At 38.4% G+C, this 16984-nt stretch overlaps 1 protein-coding gene across 1 annotated transcript in view; it reads left to right on the forward strand.

Annotated features, from left to right (window-relative positions):
- LOC102231199 (cholecystokinin receptor-like) overlaps positions 1 to 12635 on the forward strand; it is a 35443-nt gene extending 22808 nt beyond the window's left edge. Inside the window, exons 3-5 of the mRNA XM_005810197.3 lie at positions 1429 to 1690; positions 7194 to 7321; positions 9375 to 12635. Coding sequence (XP_005810254.2) covers positions 1429 to 1690; positions 7194 to 7321; positions 9375 to 9949 — 965 coding nt within the window. The 3' untranslated portion in view covers positions 9950 to 12635. The remainder of the gene's footprint in view (positions 1 to 1428; positions 1691 to 7193; positions 7322 to 9374) is intronic.
- Positions 12636 to 16984: the final 4349 nt, after the last annotated feature.

Below are 16984 nucleotides of genomic sequence, written 5' to 3' on the forward strand. Positions count from 1 at the left end.
AATCTAGGCCATCATTGGAAACATTTTACCAATGATTGAAGATATCACATTCATCTGTTAAAACTATTTTATGCAAGTATAGACATGATGGGAATGTCCAACCATCATGTCTATAATTGCACAGGAAGGAGGTCCTGTCTTGTGGTCCAAAATGTGCAGATTGACCAAAGACCTTCTTTGGACACTGGGTGAAGCTGGTAAGACAGTGTCATTATCTTCAGTGAAACTGTCCTGTACCAACATTACTCCAAAAGAAACATGAAATGCACACAGGGACAAAGATCTTGACTTTTAGAGACATATCCTGTGGTCTGATGACACTAACATTGAAGTGTTTGTTGGATCGCCAGCACCAAAAGGGGATGGTGCTGTTTTGATGCAGGAGGAACTGGTGCACTTCATAAAATAGATGCCATCATGAAGAAAGGACATTATGTATAAATATGAAAGATTTGATCCAGGAAGTTAAAAGTTAAAATGCAGAATAATCCTAAGCATACAACCAAAGTGGTTACAAAGTCAATGTTTTGGTGTGGCCACCACAAAGCCCTGATCTCAGTCCTACTGAAACGGTGTGAGTAGATCTATCTGGCCAACAAATCTGAGTTCTACCAGTTCTGTCAGGAGGAATGGGCCAGAACTCCAGCTAACTATTAAGAAGAGTTTTTGGGAGGAAACCCAAAACCTTTGACCCAATTCATACATTTTAAAAGACAATTATGCCTGATACTGACCAAATAAAGTTACCAAACAAACTTTCTAAAATATGTTTTCTAGGATTCAGCAAAGAGAAATAATTTGGGTAATTCTATCCAAGCTAAACCAAGAAAGGTCTGGACTGACTTAACTTTGACAGTGAGATAAAAAATTAGCTTTTGTCTTTTTATTCAGCTCTAACTGTATATAAATGTTTCTACATCATGTGTCTTTGTGTGTATTGTCAGGATGACCTTGTTATTTTTTGCTATCATGGTTATTGAATGGGTGTATTCATTAGCTGAGCTGTTGGGCTGAATCAGTGAGAAACTATTAAAATGTGTGATATGAGCTTTTCTACTCTGTATGTTAAACAGTTACTGGGATTTATTTTTTACAATTTATATGCAGAAGACAAAGACCATTTGCAGCAATATGAGACTCACATAACAGAGAATGAACCTGGCATTAATTCATATAAATATGGAACATTTTCTCTCCAGACATCCATATTATTCAGATGTGACGAACTGGACCATTTTATCCTCTTGGCTACATTAACATTTATCTTGTTATGGACTTCTTTTGCATAAGATAACTTATCGATGGCATTAAATGAATAACTTACTATCTGAAGTGAAGTTTGAAATAAAATAATTTCAATGAAATTTGCAAATTTAAACAAAAAAAGAAAAAGGTAAAGAGTGCTAACCTCCTCTTTCCTACCTGCAGGCGTCTCTGTCAGCATCTCAACGTTCAGCCTGGTGGCCATCGCCATCGAGCGGTACAGCGCCATCTGTAACCCGCTCAAGTCCCGCGCCTGGCAGACCCGCTCCCACGCCTACCGCGTCATCGCCGCCACCTGGGTGGTGTCGCTGCTCGTCATGGTGCCCTACCCCGTCTTCAGCGTCCTCAAGTCCTTCCCCAAGGGCAACGGGACGGTGGGGAACATGTGCCGCCTGGACTGGCCCAGTGAGCAAGCGGAGCAGACCTGGTGAGAGCAGGAAATCAGAAAGATTGCAATTACTCAACAATCATTAGGTAGATTTGTCTCTTTAACCTCAGCAGGGAAACGTTGATGAAAGCTTGTGAAATATTGTTTCCTTTTTTCTGCCTCCAAATATGTGGAGAAAAAGTTGAAATTCAGTCAAATGATGTCATTTGCATGTGTGTTGCCGGTAGCTTTGTCTTCAGAATGGTGCAATCAGATGACTTTCTCCTGATTGCACACGTTTGGGAAAAGAAGTTGAAAGCTGATCAGCTCATTTTGGTAATTACGCTCAGCTTTCCTGCTCAAACTGTTGGTGACTTGTGCCGACACGGCGAGTTTGACAAATTACTGTTCACCCATTTCAGCTTCCCAGTTTAAGAAAAAGACAAGGAACTTCATAGAGTCTGGTGTGAAAATGTATTTCCTCCATACAGAATGACGCAGTTTTTCTTTTTTTTTTACCACCTTTACAAATAAGATCAAACTACATTTTAGATTAGACAACCTGAGGGAATACAAAAAGACAATTTCAAGTGATTTCTTAATTTTCTGAGGAAAAAAAGCAATCCAAAATAGTGTTTGTTTTAGGTTTTGGATTTCTCTTTGTATAATTCTTTTAACTTAGGTTAAAATCTGAGGTTTTATAGTATGAACAAACAGTTTAAGGTCATATCCACAGAATCTCAATTGGTTTTAAGTTTGGACTTTGACTAGACCTCTCCAAATCCTTCAATTTGAGTATCAAATTCTTACAAATGGTTTTGCAAACCTTTCTAGACTGATTAATTGTTTGAATTTGCTTTTTAATTTGTAGTTTGTAAGATCTTTTAGCTTTAAAATATTTAATATTTAAAAGCTAAAAACGATTGTTTTTCAATTGTTTGATTTTTTTCTTAGATTGGTTGCTTTTCAGATTTTTTTAGCCTAATTAATGCTGTCAGACAGGTTTTATTGAAGTGATTTCTTGATTTTACCAATTTTGGACTGGTTGAGACTAGTGAAATTTAACTAAACTCTCCAAAAACAAACATAGTCAGTTAATGATTTAATAATAATGTCAGGTTGTTTTGGATAGCTTTTCCCACAAATAAATAAAAGCCTCATTTAAAAAAAATGCTTTTTATTTGTCTAATAATAAAATTAGCTTGGTAATCTGGCATGTTTACAACAGAAGAATTGTGTACCTGATTCCTATCACCTAGTTGCTCTACTGCAGCAAACAGCTCCTTAATCTGTTGCCATAACTGTGAACGGTAGGAACCAGAAAAAGGAGAGTCACTCCAGAAAGTGTCACAGTGAATTACATCCTTGAGTCTTTGTGAAATAGGTGGCTTTGAGGCGGAGTGATGCATGAGCCGCTGGCAGGGCTAACCCACAGCTGGAGCTGGTGACCTGATGCCTGACTACTACTGCGAGCCAGTCTCAGTTTGATTTCCTGTTGCCAGATGCTGCAGATTGAAGAAAGCAGATGGGCAGCTGACTGATGGTAGCTCTCATCATGTGATCATCAATGTGAATATGATGCCACTGGTGCTGTTCGAGGGGAAATTTTAAAAATAAATAGTAGTCTTAAATCTTCCTTTAATCCAAACAGAGCTGTGATGGATAAATGACTTTGACTCAAATCTGCAGCTGTGTAACAAATGATCTAAACGCAGCACAGAAACTGGTTTGTGGAGACAGATAATTTATCTATAGAGTGTTTTTTATTAGATCTGCAGATAGATGATTTATGCATTTAGAAACCGTAACTACATTAAGCCCCAACAGCATCACAGTTTTAAAAATGTATATTTTTATCTAATTTATGAGAATACAGTGCCCTAAAAAAAGGATACATTCACTTATTTTTTCCCGTACATTCGATGTATTTTAATGCGATAGAGCAATACAGAGAAGCATTCTCAGTAGAATTTAGTTCTGGGCTTTGACTGGGCCACAATAAAACACAAATATGATGTATTTGGGTTTTCTCTGGGAATCTAACTCTTAGAAAAAGGTCTTAACTCTTTAAGAACACTCTGGATGCTGCATCCATGTTCTGTTAACACATCATCTAAAGCAGGTGCTTTAATTTCTAAATCAGATGTTTAACTGCAACCAATAATTAACTCACTTTTTGCACCTGCACAATCTTAATTGCTGTGTTATTTTGCACCTTTTTGTTCTCAAGCCGGTATAAATGTGAGGACATTGGAAGGCTTCTGCAATATTTCTGAAAAGGTTCTTACATTATTGACATTTTAGACTGATGAAAGTTGTACAAGTTTGAATGGTTGTTCTCAAAGATAAATTGGAACCAGAAACTTTTCTTTTTAATATCCAGAATGGATGGCACTAAAAACGATAAAAGTGATCAAGATACTAATGTTTTTTTCTCTCACTATTACAATTTCCTTGTCATTTTAAAATGAATGTAATTGCCATCTACTTCCTACATTTTGCTGAGGAAGAGTAACATTTCTGGAAAAGGTCAGGAGAGAAACAATTACTGCTGTTGCAGTAGGAGCTTCTCTGTGTGAGAAAAGCCTTCAATTCATCAGCAACCCCCCCCCCTGTGGACCAGTAAAAGCTGCTTTGTTGCTTGGGAGATTCTGCAGGCCTGGATTAATACAGAAACAGAATCACAATACGTTTGAGCATCTACAGTCATAGACCTCTGAGATCCAGACGTAAGGAACGTTGGACCTTCAGGGGTAACACAATCAGGAGCAAAGCAGACCACAGCAAAACACTCTACTTCTCTCGACAGGCTTTTGTGTTGTAGCCGCTTATCAGGCCTCCGAACTTCAAGAAGTGGAAGAAATAATTAGTCTGGTTGGTGAGGTGAAGGATAAAGATGAATAAGGTTATGACAGAATAAATGCATCTCAAATCTAGGTAACATCGCTGTCTTTAAAATTACTTCAGCAGACAGGTTTTTCACATCAAGAGAGTTACTGAAGCAGGAACACTTACAGAATAAAATGCTACGTTCACATGTTTATCGCACCCGGATGGATGGTACTAAACGATAATGTGACGTCGTAAAAACATGATCCACATGTGAAAATAACTACAGCACTTTGTTCCTCGGTTGAAAATAATTATAGCAAAATGGCAAAGAAGCAAAAATATGTTTTCCCTGTGGAAAAGTTTCACGTCACTGCATGATTTAATTTTCAACATGCGTAACACATTTCACTGCTATATAGCTTTCACATGTGAAACATGTTTCTACATTATAGTTAAGTGAAACCAGTTTCACTCCACAACATCATGTTCACATGAGAAACACATATAACATATTGCATAGCTTTCACATGTGAAACATGTCTCTACATTATAGTTAAGTGAAACCTGTTTCACTACACAATATCATGTTCACATGAGAAACACATGTAACATAGCTATTACATAGCTTTCACATGTGAAAGATTTCACACTACGATATCATTTCCACATATGAAACACATTTTATTATTCTTTTTCACAAGAGAAACATAGTCTACAATATCATTTTCACATGTGAAGCACGTGTAACTATATCACATTGTTATCGCATGTGAAAAATGTCACTACAATTTCTAGCACATGTGAAACGCATTTCACTACCCAATTTCCACACAATATGATTTCTACCAGTGAAACACACTGGGAAGCCTTCCATGTCTAGAGTCTAGACCACTCTGCACATTTTAAAGTATTTCATATATTTCCTAAGTCATATAAGCCCTAAGGATCTCAAATTGGATTTTATACTGCTCACATATTGTAGTATCAAAACATAAAACAATGTTTCCAAGGGTAAATGTGTTTTATATGGAGGAGGAAAAGATGTGTTAAAATTAAGTTAACAGTTATCAAGTTTCATGTACAGTAGCAATAGGAGTTTTCTAGATGTTTTAGTTTGTGTTGTGCCGTGATGAGCTCAGTTCACCTTTGCAGTCTTTGCAGGTGGGGAAATTATCATTATGTAAAGCAGATGAATAACACATGTAAATTCTTTTTTTCCCTTTGCTGATTAGTTTAAACCAAAACACAACTCTGCTGGTTGATAATCACGTAGCTTTTGGGTGCTGTGGGAACAGTCAGATATCTATTAATATTCAATAGGTTTGTTTTTCTCTCCATCTATTCCCCTGCTTCACATCCAGCAGTCTCTCTACATTTAGACTAAAAACACACACACATATGTATGTTTTATATAAATATAAATATAGTTTTTGCACCCACTTGAGTCCCAGGAGGTTTTTGTCTAAAAGATATTTCACATTATCAAACAGCTAGCTGATGGAATACTTTGAAGTTTTCTCTTTAAACTAGAAATGAATAAGAGTTCTTAGTGCTGCCCAGGAAGACATTAGAATATCACAGTGAATGAAACACAGCCTCTTCTTCTTTGGTGCCGCTTTTATGTGCTGACTGATCTGCAAGGCGGACATCCTTCATAAAGAAGGGGATCCTCTGCATGTGACCAAAGGCTATTATTATTGATCAAAGTGGCAGCTGACCATCCTTTTTTTATCCTATTAGTGCAACACCTTTCCAGTTTCCCTGATATATTAGCTAAACTTAATGGGCCTGTATTTGTAGAAACAAATGCGATTCATGATCAGAGAATGCTGGATGTATCTATTTAGAAAGAAGAACTACACAGACAGAGGTGCTACCGTCATATCTTGATAACTTTATATAACCCTTTCTTGTAATTTTTAGATGTTATTTTATTTTTGCGTCTTTATTCTGCTAATATTATGACTATATTCTCGTAATTAAACAATAACAAAAATGTTGTACAATTCACCAAATGGATGATTGAAATAAAATCCAAGAAAAAAAAATTATTAAATTAGTTTTAAGCCAATAGTCTATGGTTGTAATGTGACAGAACATGGAGAATTTCAAGGGGTCTGAAACTTGCACGGCGCCGGATCTGGATATTACTAAAAGTAACATAAACTTTTCGTGGCTGAGCTCTGATGAGATTAGAAACGACTGTAAATGTTCCTCCGAAACGTCAGCAGAACCTCAAAACTAAATGACAGCTGATAAATTACCCATTGTGGTTCTGAAATTGATGCGCTCCGATATGCTGGACTTAGATTTGGTGTCATATTTAACAACTGGCTAAATAGAAAAACACAGAACACAAGAGTTGGGTTTTTACTAATGTCACTCTCATCTCCATGTGGCGTTCGGGAAAGAAAAGACGGTCCTAACTACTGACAAGCGGGGATTCTTATGCAATCAATCTGCTTCGTAAATATCTCCCACTGAAGCTGTAGTGAAATATGTTGATACATAAAAATGTTGCATCAGCAGGAACGCCCCCTGTGCTGTAAGTAAACATCTTAATAGGATGGAGTGTGTGCCGCAGTGCTCTCAGAGAGCAGTTTGGAGCCATCTGGACAGCCTCCAGCATGGCTGTGCAACACACGCTCTGAGGTGTTTAGGCTAGCTGAGAAAACTTTAGGTTCACATCCAACTTGTTCAGCTCTGTGCCATGTGTCTCTCTCTTTTGCAGGTATGTTCTGCTGCTGTTTATTCTGTTCTTCATCCCGGGCGTGGTGATGATTATAGCCTACGGTCTGATCTCCAGGGAGCTGTACCGAGGCATTCAGTTTGAACTGAGCCAGAACAAAGAGACCGCTGGTGAGATTCGTCACAAATCCACTCTGACCTTCAAAAAGCTCCTTGTTCCTGTTGATTTCACTAACCAGATTTACTCTGATTAGCTGTGTTAGAGGAAGAGATGAAAGGATTTACCTAAGTTTTTTACTGACGTACAATGGGATTCTTGTTAATTTTGCCTCAAGCAGAGACTGACATATTTTTTGAACACCCATAGATTTTGCACCTGTGACATCCAAAATTGCCCTTCCTCTCTGTCTTCCTAATGCCAAGCCACACTGGAGCGCTATCTCACGCAGGAGCAAAAGGATAATCCTGTCTGGAAAAGCTGAAACAGAGTCTCGTCTGGCGAATTATACTTGCTCTATGTGTCAGGATAATCAGCTTCAACATAAACTAGACAGCAGTGAGTTCGTCAAGGCTGTGGCAGGCAGCAAAAAATAACCACCAGGGTCACACTTCTTACTCTTTTATGAAGCAGACAATGACTAACATTCCATCTGAAACATCTGACATTCCTTCCTGATAACCACCCTGAAATACACAATTAATAAAACCGTATTACGTGTTTTAAAAAGCACCTAAACGTATATCTTATTCCAAAATTTGACATGTTACAACCACAAACTTCAATGTATTTTATTGGACTTTTCTTTTATGCGATTGCGAATGAGAAAAAAAAGTCACATTTTCTTACAAACATATCTAAAAAATATGATGTAAATTTGTATTCAGCCCCCCTGATTTTGGCCTTCCTTCTCGCCAACCTCCACCACAGTTTCGAGTCCAATAGGTCGTCCTCCAGTGGAGCGCTTCCACTAAAAATTGTCTCAGGTACTGATATATAGTGATTGGAGCTGTCCAAGAAGTTACGAGCAATTTACCATTTTGCAGTCATAACAATGTTTTATAGCTTCACCATTTTCAGCTTTTTTTCTTTTCAAAACATTTTATGGTTCCACTGAAGAACAATAAAACAAGTTATAAATTACATTGCGTTTTATTAGCCACACATTAAATAAAAACCCACATTTGATCATTGTTGCCTTGTCACCGAGCTACATGGTGCTACATCAAGCAGAAAAATCCACAGATCTTCAGCAGATTGTGTCTGGATTGTTCCTCTTGAATGACATTTGAGCTCAGTCTTTATTCATGGCAGTGTCCTTGGGTATAATTGGGAGTAGGACCACTTCCTCGGATTAAAACCAATCCTACAAATTGTAACACATGGTAGCTTTCAGCTTTTTCTTCCCAGAAAAATGCTTTTCCACTATAACTTATAAAAGATAAATGATCACGTATAACTTTGCAACAACCTCTACTGTCCATCTTGTTACTTAATAATATTAATAAACATTATTTCACCAGGTTTGTCTCATTGAGATTAAAAGCTCTCTTTTACAAGAGAGACCTGGCCTCAGTTACCACACATAGTCACAATAAACATAGATTTACAAAAAAAACTAATGCAAAAGGCCCCAAGTAAAACAATTGCACTTTACAACTTAAAAGTGATGGGATCTATCTATCATGGTCTTAAATACACGTACAGACACTAATGTTTAAGTTTAAGCTCTGAATGCAACTATTCCATGAGGCTGAAGCAGAAAAACTAAAAGCTTTAAAGTCTTGAAAAGCACTTCATGAAATGAAATCAGACTTATATTGCACTTTTCAACACTTCTCAAAGACGCTTCACAATGAAATCAGTCATTCCCATTCACACATATATTCACAAACTGATGATGGAAAGCTACAGAAGTGGCCATTTTGCGCCATTGGTCCTGACCAGCAGACGAGGCAGGTAAAATGTCTTGCCCAAGGACACGACAAAGGCGGACAGAGCAGGAAGCAAACTGGCGACCCACCGATTATAAGACGAACAGCCCTTCTTGTCAAAATGCCACTGTTCAAACGTATCACCAAAAAGTATTGGCAGTTCTTGAACCTTTGCCACTTGATTTGAGTGTATTCTTAAGTATCAGTGATATGTCTATTAAATGCCTATACTTTGTTTGCTTTACCTATGTAAAAGTGTCCCAATCTGACAGTGTACCCGGTTCCTTCATAGGCCAGAAGAATGGTGTAGGCAGGGCTACGGCAGGGCCAAGTGAGGATGACGATGGCTGCTACATCCAGGTTTCCAAAAAGCCATCATTTGCTGTGGAGCTTCCCACCCTCTCGTCCTCAACGACCACCATCCTGAACAAAGCTGAGCGTGCCCGTAGCAACACCTCCGAGGCTAAGCTGCAAGCCAAGAGGCGAGTCATCCGCATGCTGATGGTGATCGTAGCTCTCTTCTTCATCTGCTGGATGCCCTTGTACTCGGTCAACACCTGGAAGGCCTTCGACCCCAAGTCCGCCGCCATCGCCCTCACTGGAGCACCCATCTCTTTCATCCACCTGCTGTCCTACACGTCGGCCTGTGTCAACCCCATCATTTACTGCTTCATGAACACGCGTTTCCGCAAGGCGCTGCTGTCCACGTTCGCCTGCTGCTGCCGCAACCGCCTTTGCCGCCGGATCTGGTGGCGCCGGAGGAGAGAGGGGGAAGACGGCATCAACGCCACCTCCATGGGCACATCGATGGTGACCTCCATGTCCAAGTTTAGCTACACCACTGTCAGCTCCGTTGGTACCTGCTGAGCCTGAAGGGGAGTGAAGTGGTCGTATCGGAGGCTGTCAGAAGGCATCGTTGAGTGCACCATATGTTTTTTCAATCTTCCGTTTGTCAGTCCTCATCCTAATATGCTGTGAGTCACGAGCTGAGTAATATCCACGTCCTCATTTAAAGGCCTCTCTGAAAAGGTCCTGCTCAAATTCTGTGTGCATGATTGCAGAAAGCAAGGCGTGGAAAGTGCCGTTTCAACGTGGTGACATTCTTTTACCTCTTTTAATTGGCAGCAACCGCCTTATTGCATCCAAAAAGAGAACATCAAGTGCCTGTGCTCTTGTAGCTTTGTCTGTCATGATTTCTTGTTCATTTGGTGGAATGAACTTCTCTCGGTTAAAACAAAAGTTACAAACTGTACACATAAATATCGTCTTTATGTTGTGAATGTGCCAATGAAAAATGTTTTGTCAGAAAAATTTCTCATTATACTTTTAGCTTCTTTTGAGTTCATTGCTGTGTAACACCATGATTTTTTCTGAAAGTCTGCTGTGCCTTACAAAGTATTAAAACCTCTTGAGCTTTTCCAGCTTCTGTCAACCGCAAACAGCAATGTAGCAAAACAAACTACCGCACAATTCTGGACATTAAGGAAAAAGTACACATTTTTGTTTTACAAATAAACATCTGAAAAGTAGAAAGTACTTTTGTATTTATCCCACCAGATTCAATGAGTAATTGAGATATATTGAAAACTGTTCTAGTTTTATAAACTAACCGTATTTTAAATGTCTCTCAGCAACTTTCTCCTTGACCTGTGGCCATGGCGCTGTTTGTTCAATAATGTTCAACTAAGTTTATATTTGTATTAAATTATTTATAGCTAGGAATACTAGCTTTGGGGCAATTGGTTGTATCAGATTTAATTTATGGGTGTCAGTGTGAAGGGGACAAATACATTACTGTTACAATACTGTTGTTCATAAACATATAAAAACCCAATAAAATTAATCAAAATTAGTGCCTCTAGCAAGACATAAAGGAAAAATTCAAGTTTCAGGTGTAATATCACCTTTGTAAGGCACTGCATTGTCATTCAGTGAATAATATAATTTATTGTCTAAAAGAAATCATTTGAACTTTCAGATATCCATGAGCGCAACCTAGCTGCCCAGAATCATTACGTTGAAATAACTGAAGGCTACTGTATGAGCACGATTCTATTTGTCTGCTTAAGAAGAACAGCTAAGGAGAAGAGCTAAAGACAGCATGTAAATTCATAAAAGGCATTTCTACAAAAGGTAGAATTCAAATGTTTTGAATTATCTGAGTCCAAAAAAGGACCCAGAATAAGGTTTTCCCTTTGTCATGTTTCTCAAGCAGGCAATGCGAGATGTGTGATATGCTAGCATGTTGTAGGTATGCAGTGTATTATTCCATTGCAAATATCCACAAGGTTTGAAAACTTCATTTTTCCAATTTAAATTTTCTCTGTTACTGTCTTATCTGAGCATCAAGCACAGCGTGGAACAGTTTATCCCAAAGGGTCTTTCAGGCATTGCAAAGGACAGACTTTAGGTGTGCTAGCAAGAAAGCTACAAAAGGAACATGTTGCTTTTCCCTAGAATGGGAGAACGTTACTATAGGTTGAGATCGTGTTGGAAATAAAAAGAAGAAAGATTGGTGACTAGGATGTCTTTGCACTGGGTTTTTTATTTATTTTACTACAGTTTATCATGTTATTCTGCCAGTTTTATCTATACACTCTATTTTTCACCTGCAGTGCTGCCAGCATGATGTATATAGAACTACAGTAAAACATTAAATCACCTGATTTATTCAATTACAAGATAAGAACCAGACATGACTGCCTTTGCTGTAGCATTATGCTAGCAGGGCATGATCTTCATAGGCAGATACAACCTGATAGGATCCAATAGAGCTGTGGCACTATGGAGTCCATGGGGTCAAGATATTGTGGCCATGCAGTGTATATAAAGTGTCTACTCCCTTTACAGTAATATGCCAGGTTTTTGTAAAGAGAAATGAGATAACGATCAATCATTTCAAAACCATGATATAATAAAATTATTTGTTGGAGGGGAAAAATTAGAATAAAAAGCGCTATGACTAGTTTCTGTGTTGCCTTTTTTTTTATCAAACACTCAGTTTTAATTACTGTTATTTCTAATTTTCTCCATTTATTGATAACTATCTTTACTGTGCATTTTTTGTACCCTTCTCCTTACTAATACTTTTGTACAATTTGGACATTTTTACCTGAAACTAAGAAATTACAAAGGATCAAAAGTCTCAATAGCTAAACTTTATTTCTGGTCCAAGTGTGAATTTAAGTAACCTGAAACTGAATCAAATAGATTCCTCTGATGGTGTACACACTTATGAAACCATGTCTGCTCCTTTCACATTAAAGGCTGACTTTTTATATCCACTGCATGTGATGAGATGATCACGGAAAGGCTTCCCATTTTCAAAACAGTTTTGTGGGTTTTATTCAGTGTGAAGTCCACCTTAACATCAAACATGAAGTGCAGGAAGGGAAATAAATGTAAACATGAAATATTTGATGTGGAAAATGTGTGTGTATATGTCCATGATTATGTAGACAATGGTTGTTTAATGTTGTGCAACAGTGTTGTTGGTGTGCTAATGCTGTTGTGTCGACAAGTAATAATTTAATAAAAATGAAAGCAGAAAAAACTTGAGCTAAAACATTGTATTACATTTATTTATGTTTATCCAATGTAATTTAGTAGTGATGAATTGGGATCGGTAAACACATTTTAGTTCAACTGAACTTGGTTCTACTAAACTCTACAAGGTTTGGGTCGTTTTCCACCACCACAATGTACGCAAGTCCTCATGAAAATGCAGCCAGAAAAGTGACGGGATTTGTATGCAACAAACCATGTAATGGATTCGCTCCAATAACTCAACCAGTTACAACATCCCCAAGCCAATCAATGACATGCAGTCGACTCGCGTCACATTTTCAGCTCATTTCATTTCAAGTAGAAATAAAAAAGATGCTGAAAACTAAAAGTCGAGTTGAATCAAGCAGAGGAGGTACTAGTGCAAAAAGGGGCTTAAGATTTGTTATTCTGGGAAGTTAAGGACAGTTTGACCAAGAACCAGATTTTCCATTTCCTGTTTTGCTTCTTTCCACTTGAATCCTTCTCTAAATGTTGTGGAATGACCAGGACTATGGCGGCAAACTTCTGCATTTTCTTTGTTAGTTGTTCAAATGATATAATGATACAATATCTCTCGAATTTAGATCAGTTTTGAAACCAGTTGCACCATATTGGTTTTTGTTACTGTTTCGACTTTATTTGATAAATTAAGCATGAAATAATACACACACCTTTATAAAATTGCAAACTTTAAGGTATTTGCAGCCCCATCTTATGTTCAGACCCAGCGGAGTTTAACTTCCTGGAGAAATAAAGAAAATTGAATTAGGGAGTATCATAGTGTCCACTCTGCTGTATAACAAATGGGGCTCAGACAGAGTTGTTTATGAAACTGAAATCTGCAGTCGAGCTGCTGGTCTACACTGAATACTGATGTAGGCAATCCTATTGGGATATAACATAGCTCAACAAGCTCTAATAGTCCATCGCTGAAAGGCTGGTTAGGCCTTCTGTTGTTCTACTGTGGCCCATCTCTGCAGCAAAATGCAGAAAGTAGTGCTGCATTCATCCTCACTTACTCTGCTCAGTTATTCTCTGTGGCCACTGTATTGTGTTTTCAAATGCTTTACTTAAGTTCAAAGCTCCCATTTGCTGGATGAAAAGGTGTTACTCTGGCCTTTTCCTGCTGGGCACTTTCAATTTGCAAAACTGAACTCAAACTGCTCCAATCATGGGAGGCTTTTAGATGTTTTTAAAGGCCAATCAAGTTGATTTCCAAATTTTTTTATGCAGCCTTGGGAATGAGAAACCTTTATACCTAGCCAGAATACAGCCACAAAAGTAGAACAAACAGGTTATGTTGCTAAGATAGGCTCAAACGAAACCTATAGTGGTTCAGGTTAGTGTCAGCTTTTGATTTAGACATTTACTATCTAAATTTCACTTTGATATTCATGTTATAGTTTTAAGAAATCTAAATTACACAGACATAACTATATAAACTTTGATGAGACAGTGACAGTAATTCAGATAACAGAGCACATATTACTTGCCAGGATATTTTAAAACATGTTTTTATTGTATTTGAAAAGCTATTAGTTTCACTAACAGCTAGCTTGAAAGCTAATTTCAAGCTAGCTGTTCTGTTTATTAGGAACCTTTATGCCACAGATTATGCCTTTAACAATATCCGAAACAATAAACTGAGAAATGCCTTGCAGTAATTTCCAGCCTCCAGAATCTAATTGTATATGAGGAAAATATGGTCTTTAAAAAGTCACTGAGTGAAGATAAACATGTTTAAGAGTGAAGGAAAAATAAAATTAACTGTTCACAAACATTTAATGAAAGTAGCTAAATCTGACCACACTCGATAAGGTTTATTCTTTGTCTGACTCAGCTCAGGTGTAGCTTCAGGAGGAGGAGTCATCACAATGTGGAGATTAACCAATCAGAGGACGACTTTGGAGAGAGGGAAGCCATGCTGCTCTGGTCAGCTGATAAGAAAAACTGAATATTTTTTGGGGGGGGCACAGTCTTTAAAAAGAGAGAGAATCCAAGAATCCAATTATATTGGGTGTCAGAGATTATTCACGGTCACTAAAATATGCACACGAGGACATTCAGGACGCTCTCTGTGTGGCATAAGATGTTCTTTTGGCAAATGGTACGAGTCAGTCAACTGTATTTTAGAGGATTCAATCATTGGCTGTTGTTTAACTTGTTAAATTATGAACATTGTCACATTTGCTCATTACCAAATCAAATTTGGATGGAAACAATTCATATTTCCATTCATGAATTTCATCTACTACTCCAAAATATGGATGTGATTGTCCTGCAGTGAATAACTTAACACTGCATCCCAACATGGAGTAGTACCCTAATTGCATCAGTTGGCCCCAGCAGCACAGAAATAACAGGATTCGTGTGAACCAGTGTGATGTGCTGCTTTTTGTCCTACATACGGTGAGTGCTGACAGCTTAGCGCTGTCATGTCTTGTCACTTTCAAGTTTGGTCCTTGTTTTTCATGCCATCCGGTTGCACTCCGTGTCCCCAGAGCCCTTCAGCTACCCACCCACCCACCACCCAGCTTTTATCTTTTTCACAGCAGAGGCGTATAAATACATGAATGACAATAGCGTGTGGGTGACAGCAGAGATTTTGCAGGCACAAGCGCAGTCCGAGAGAGCCTTACAGGCAGCGGCGGAGAGCTCGGCTCCCAAACTGACAATTGGCAAACTGAAATCCCAGAGAGCTTTACTTGTAAACACTCAGCCTGACAGCTTCCCCTCTTCGTGCTTTTGTAATTAAGTCAGGAAACAATGAGTGATTTCTATTCTTTTGCCTGTTTTTGCTTTCAATTATTTTTCAGTGAATGAATATGTTCGGGTGCTGGAAACATTCGAATGAGCCTCCAGTTGTGGCTACAAATTTCCTTTAAAGGAAGGTTTTAATGGAAATTTGTTGTTATTTGTAATCGATTTCCTTTACAATGACTTTAATATGTGCTTTAAACTTTGATTTTGAATCGGCTCCAGCCAGGAAACAGCGTTTTATCTACAACAGTAGTTTAAAGAATGTAGTGGGAAAACCGCAACTATATTTTCTTAAGTCTACTTTTAATTGGTTGGTCAAGTTTGTGACAACACCTGTCCTGAAAGTTGGTAAGAGTTGAACGTTTTCTTGATCTAAACAGGGAAGGACGTATAATCAGAACAACGGAGTAGAACGAAGATTTTGCCCAGCCGAGTCAAAGCAATGGTTATGGATTTGGTTGCAGTAAATGTCTTACTTCTGTCAATTTTTTTGTTTTTGAAGTTCCTCCAAAGCTTTATTCTGTTTTTTCTCCACACATTTATTTAGTCAATGTCACAGGTTAACTTTAGTAGCTCACGCTGGTGGTGTGTTATGGGGAAGGTCAGGGGGTTCCTTATTTATGGCATAAGGTTCACAGGAATGTCCCACATGCATCGGGGTACGTCACAGCAGGGATAGGTTGATGTTTTGGTACCCAGTGTCTCTCTCTACCTCTCTGACCTAGGCATTGCTGTTTGCTGTGTTTTGCTGTCGATCTGCATCCGTGTTTTGTGGCTACTCTGTAGGGTTCCTGGTGTTTGTCTGCCTGAGGCTGCTGCAGTCTCGGGGAGCAGAGGCTACCTGACCATTGCTGCTCATTGACTTAAATCTGCAAGGTTTGTATTTTTCTCACCATTGTACAATCTTATTAGATTAAATGTGTAAAAATGTCAACATGGCTTCATATTTTATCTGTCCACTTTGACGTCGGATGCAACCCTGATTGAATAAAGTCAATTAAGTAATTCGGTTACCATCTCCGGCTGTCGTTTTTGAAGAGCAAAGCTGCTCTGGCTCATGTAGGCAACCAGCTTCTCCATATGCCTGAAATGCCATGACAAGTGAAAACAAAACAACGTAATCAATGTCACTCAGTGACTTTTCATGTCCAGATTGTTTACAAAACCAGCTAATTTCAAGACACTTCTTTTAGTGAACCAAAGGCATACGTGTGTTTACAACATCAAGACAGAGAGGAACGACTATTACGAGTTTCCAAGTTTTGAGAACAATGATTAACCAAAAAAAGAGGTTCCTTTGCTGCATTGGACCAGAACTGAGCAAGTTGTTTTGGTCATACTTCCTCATGGTCAAAACTATTCATCATGCTCTCTGGCTGAAAAACCAGCTTGGTGGGGCTCTTTTCCACGTTATTCTCACCAATCACGCAATAGTTTCCGATACAGAATGGGGTGAAAAGTTCACCAGGGAAAAAAAGGGGTGGACGACATGAAGACGGGAACAAAATAATCCAATTTTCACCATGAAACTCCGACAATGAAAATCGCAGTTCTCCAACTAGTTGGTTAGAGAACTAGGTTTGTGTGCTATCTAAA

Source organism: Xiphophorus maculatus, chromosome 24 (genome assembly GCF_002775205.1).
Source record: "Xiphophorus maculatus strain JP 163 A chromosome 24, X_maculatus-5.0-male, whole genome shotgun sequence".
In the NCBI taxonomy this organism is placed as follows: Eukaryota; Metazoa; Chordata; class Actinopteri; order Cyprinodontiformes; family Poeciliidae; genus Xiphophorus; species Xiphophorus maculatus.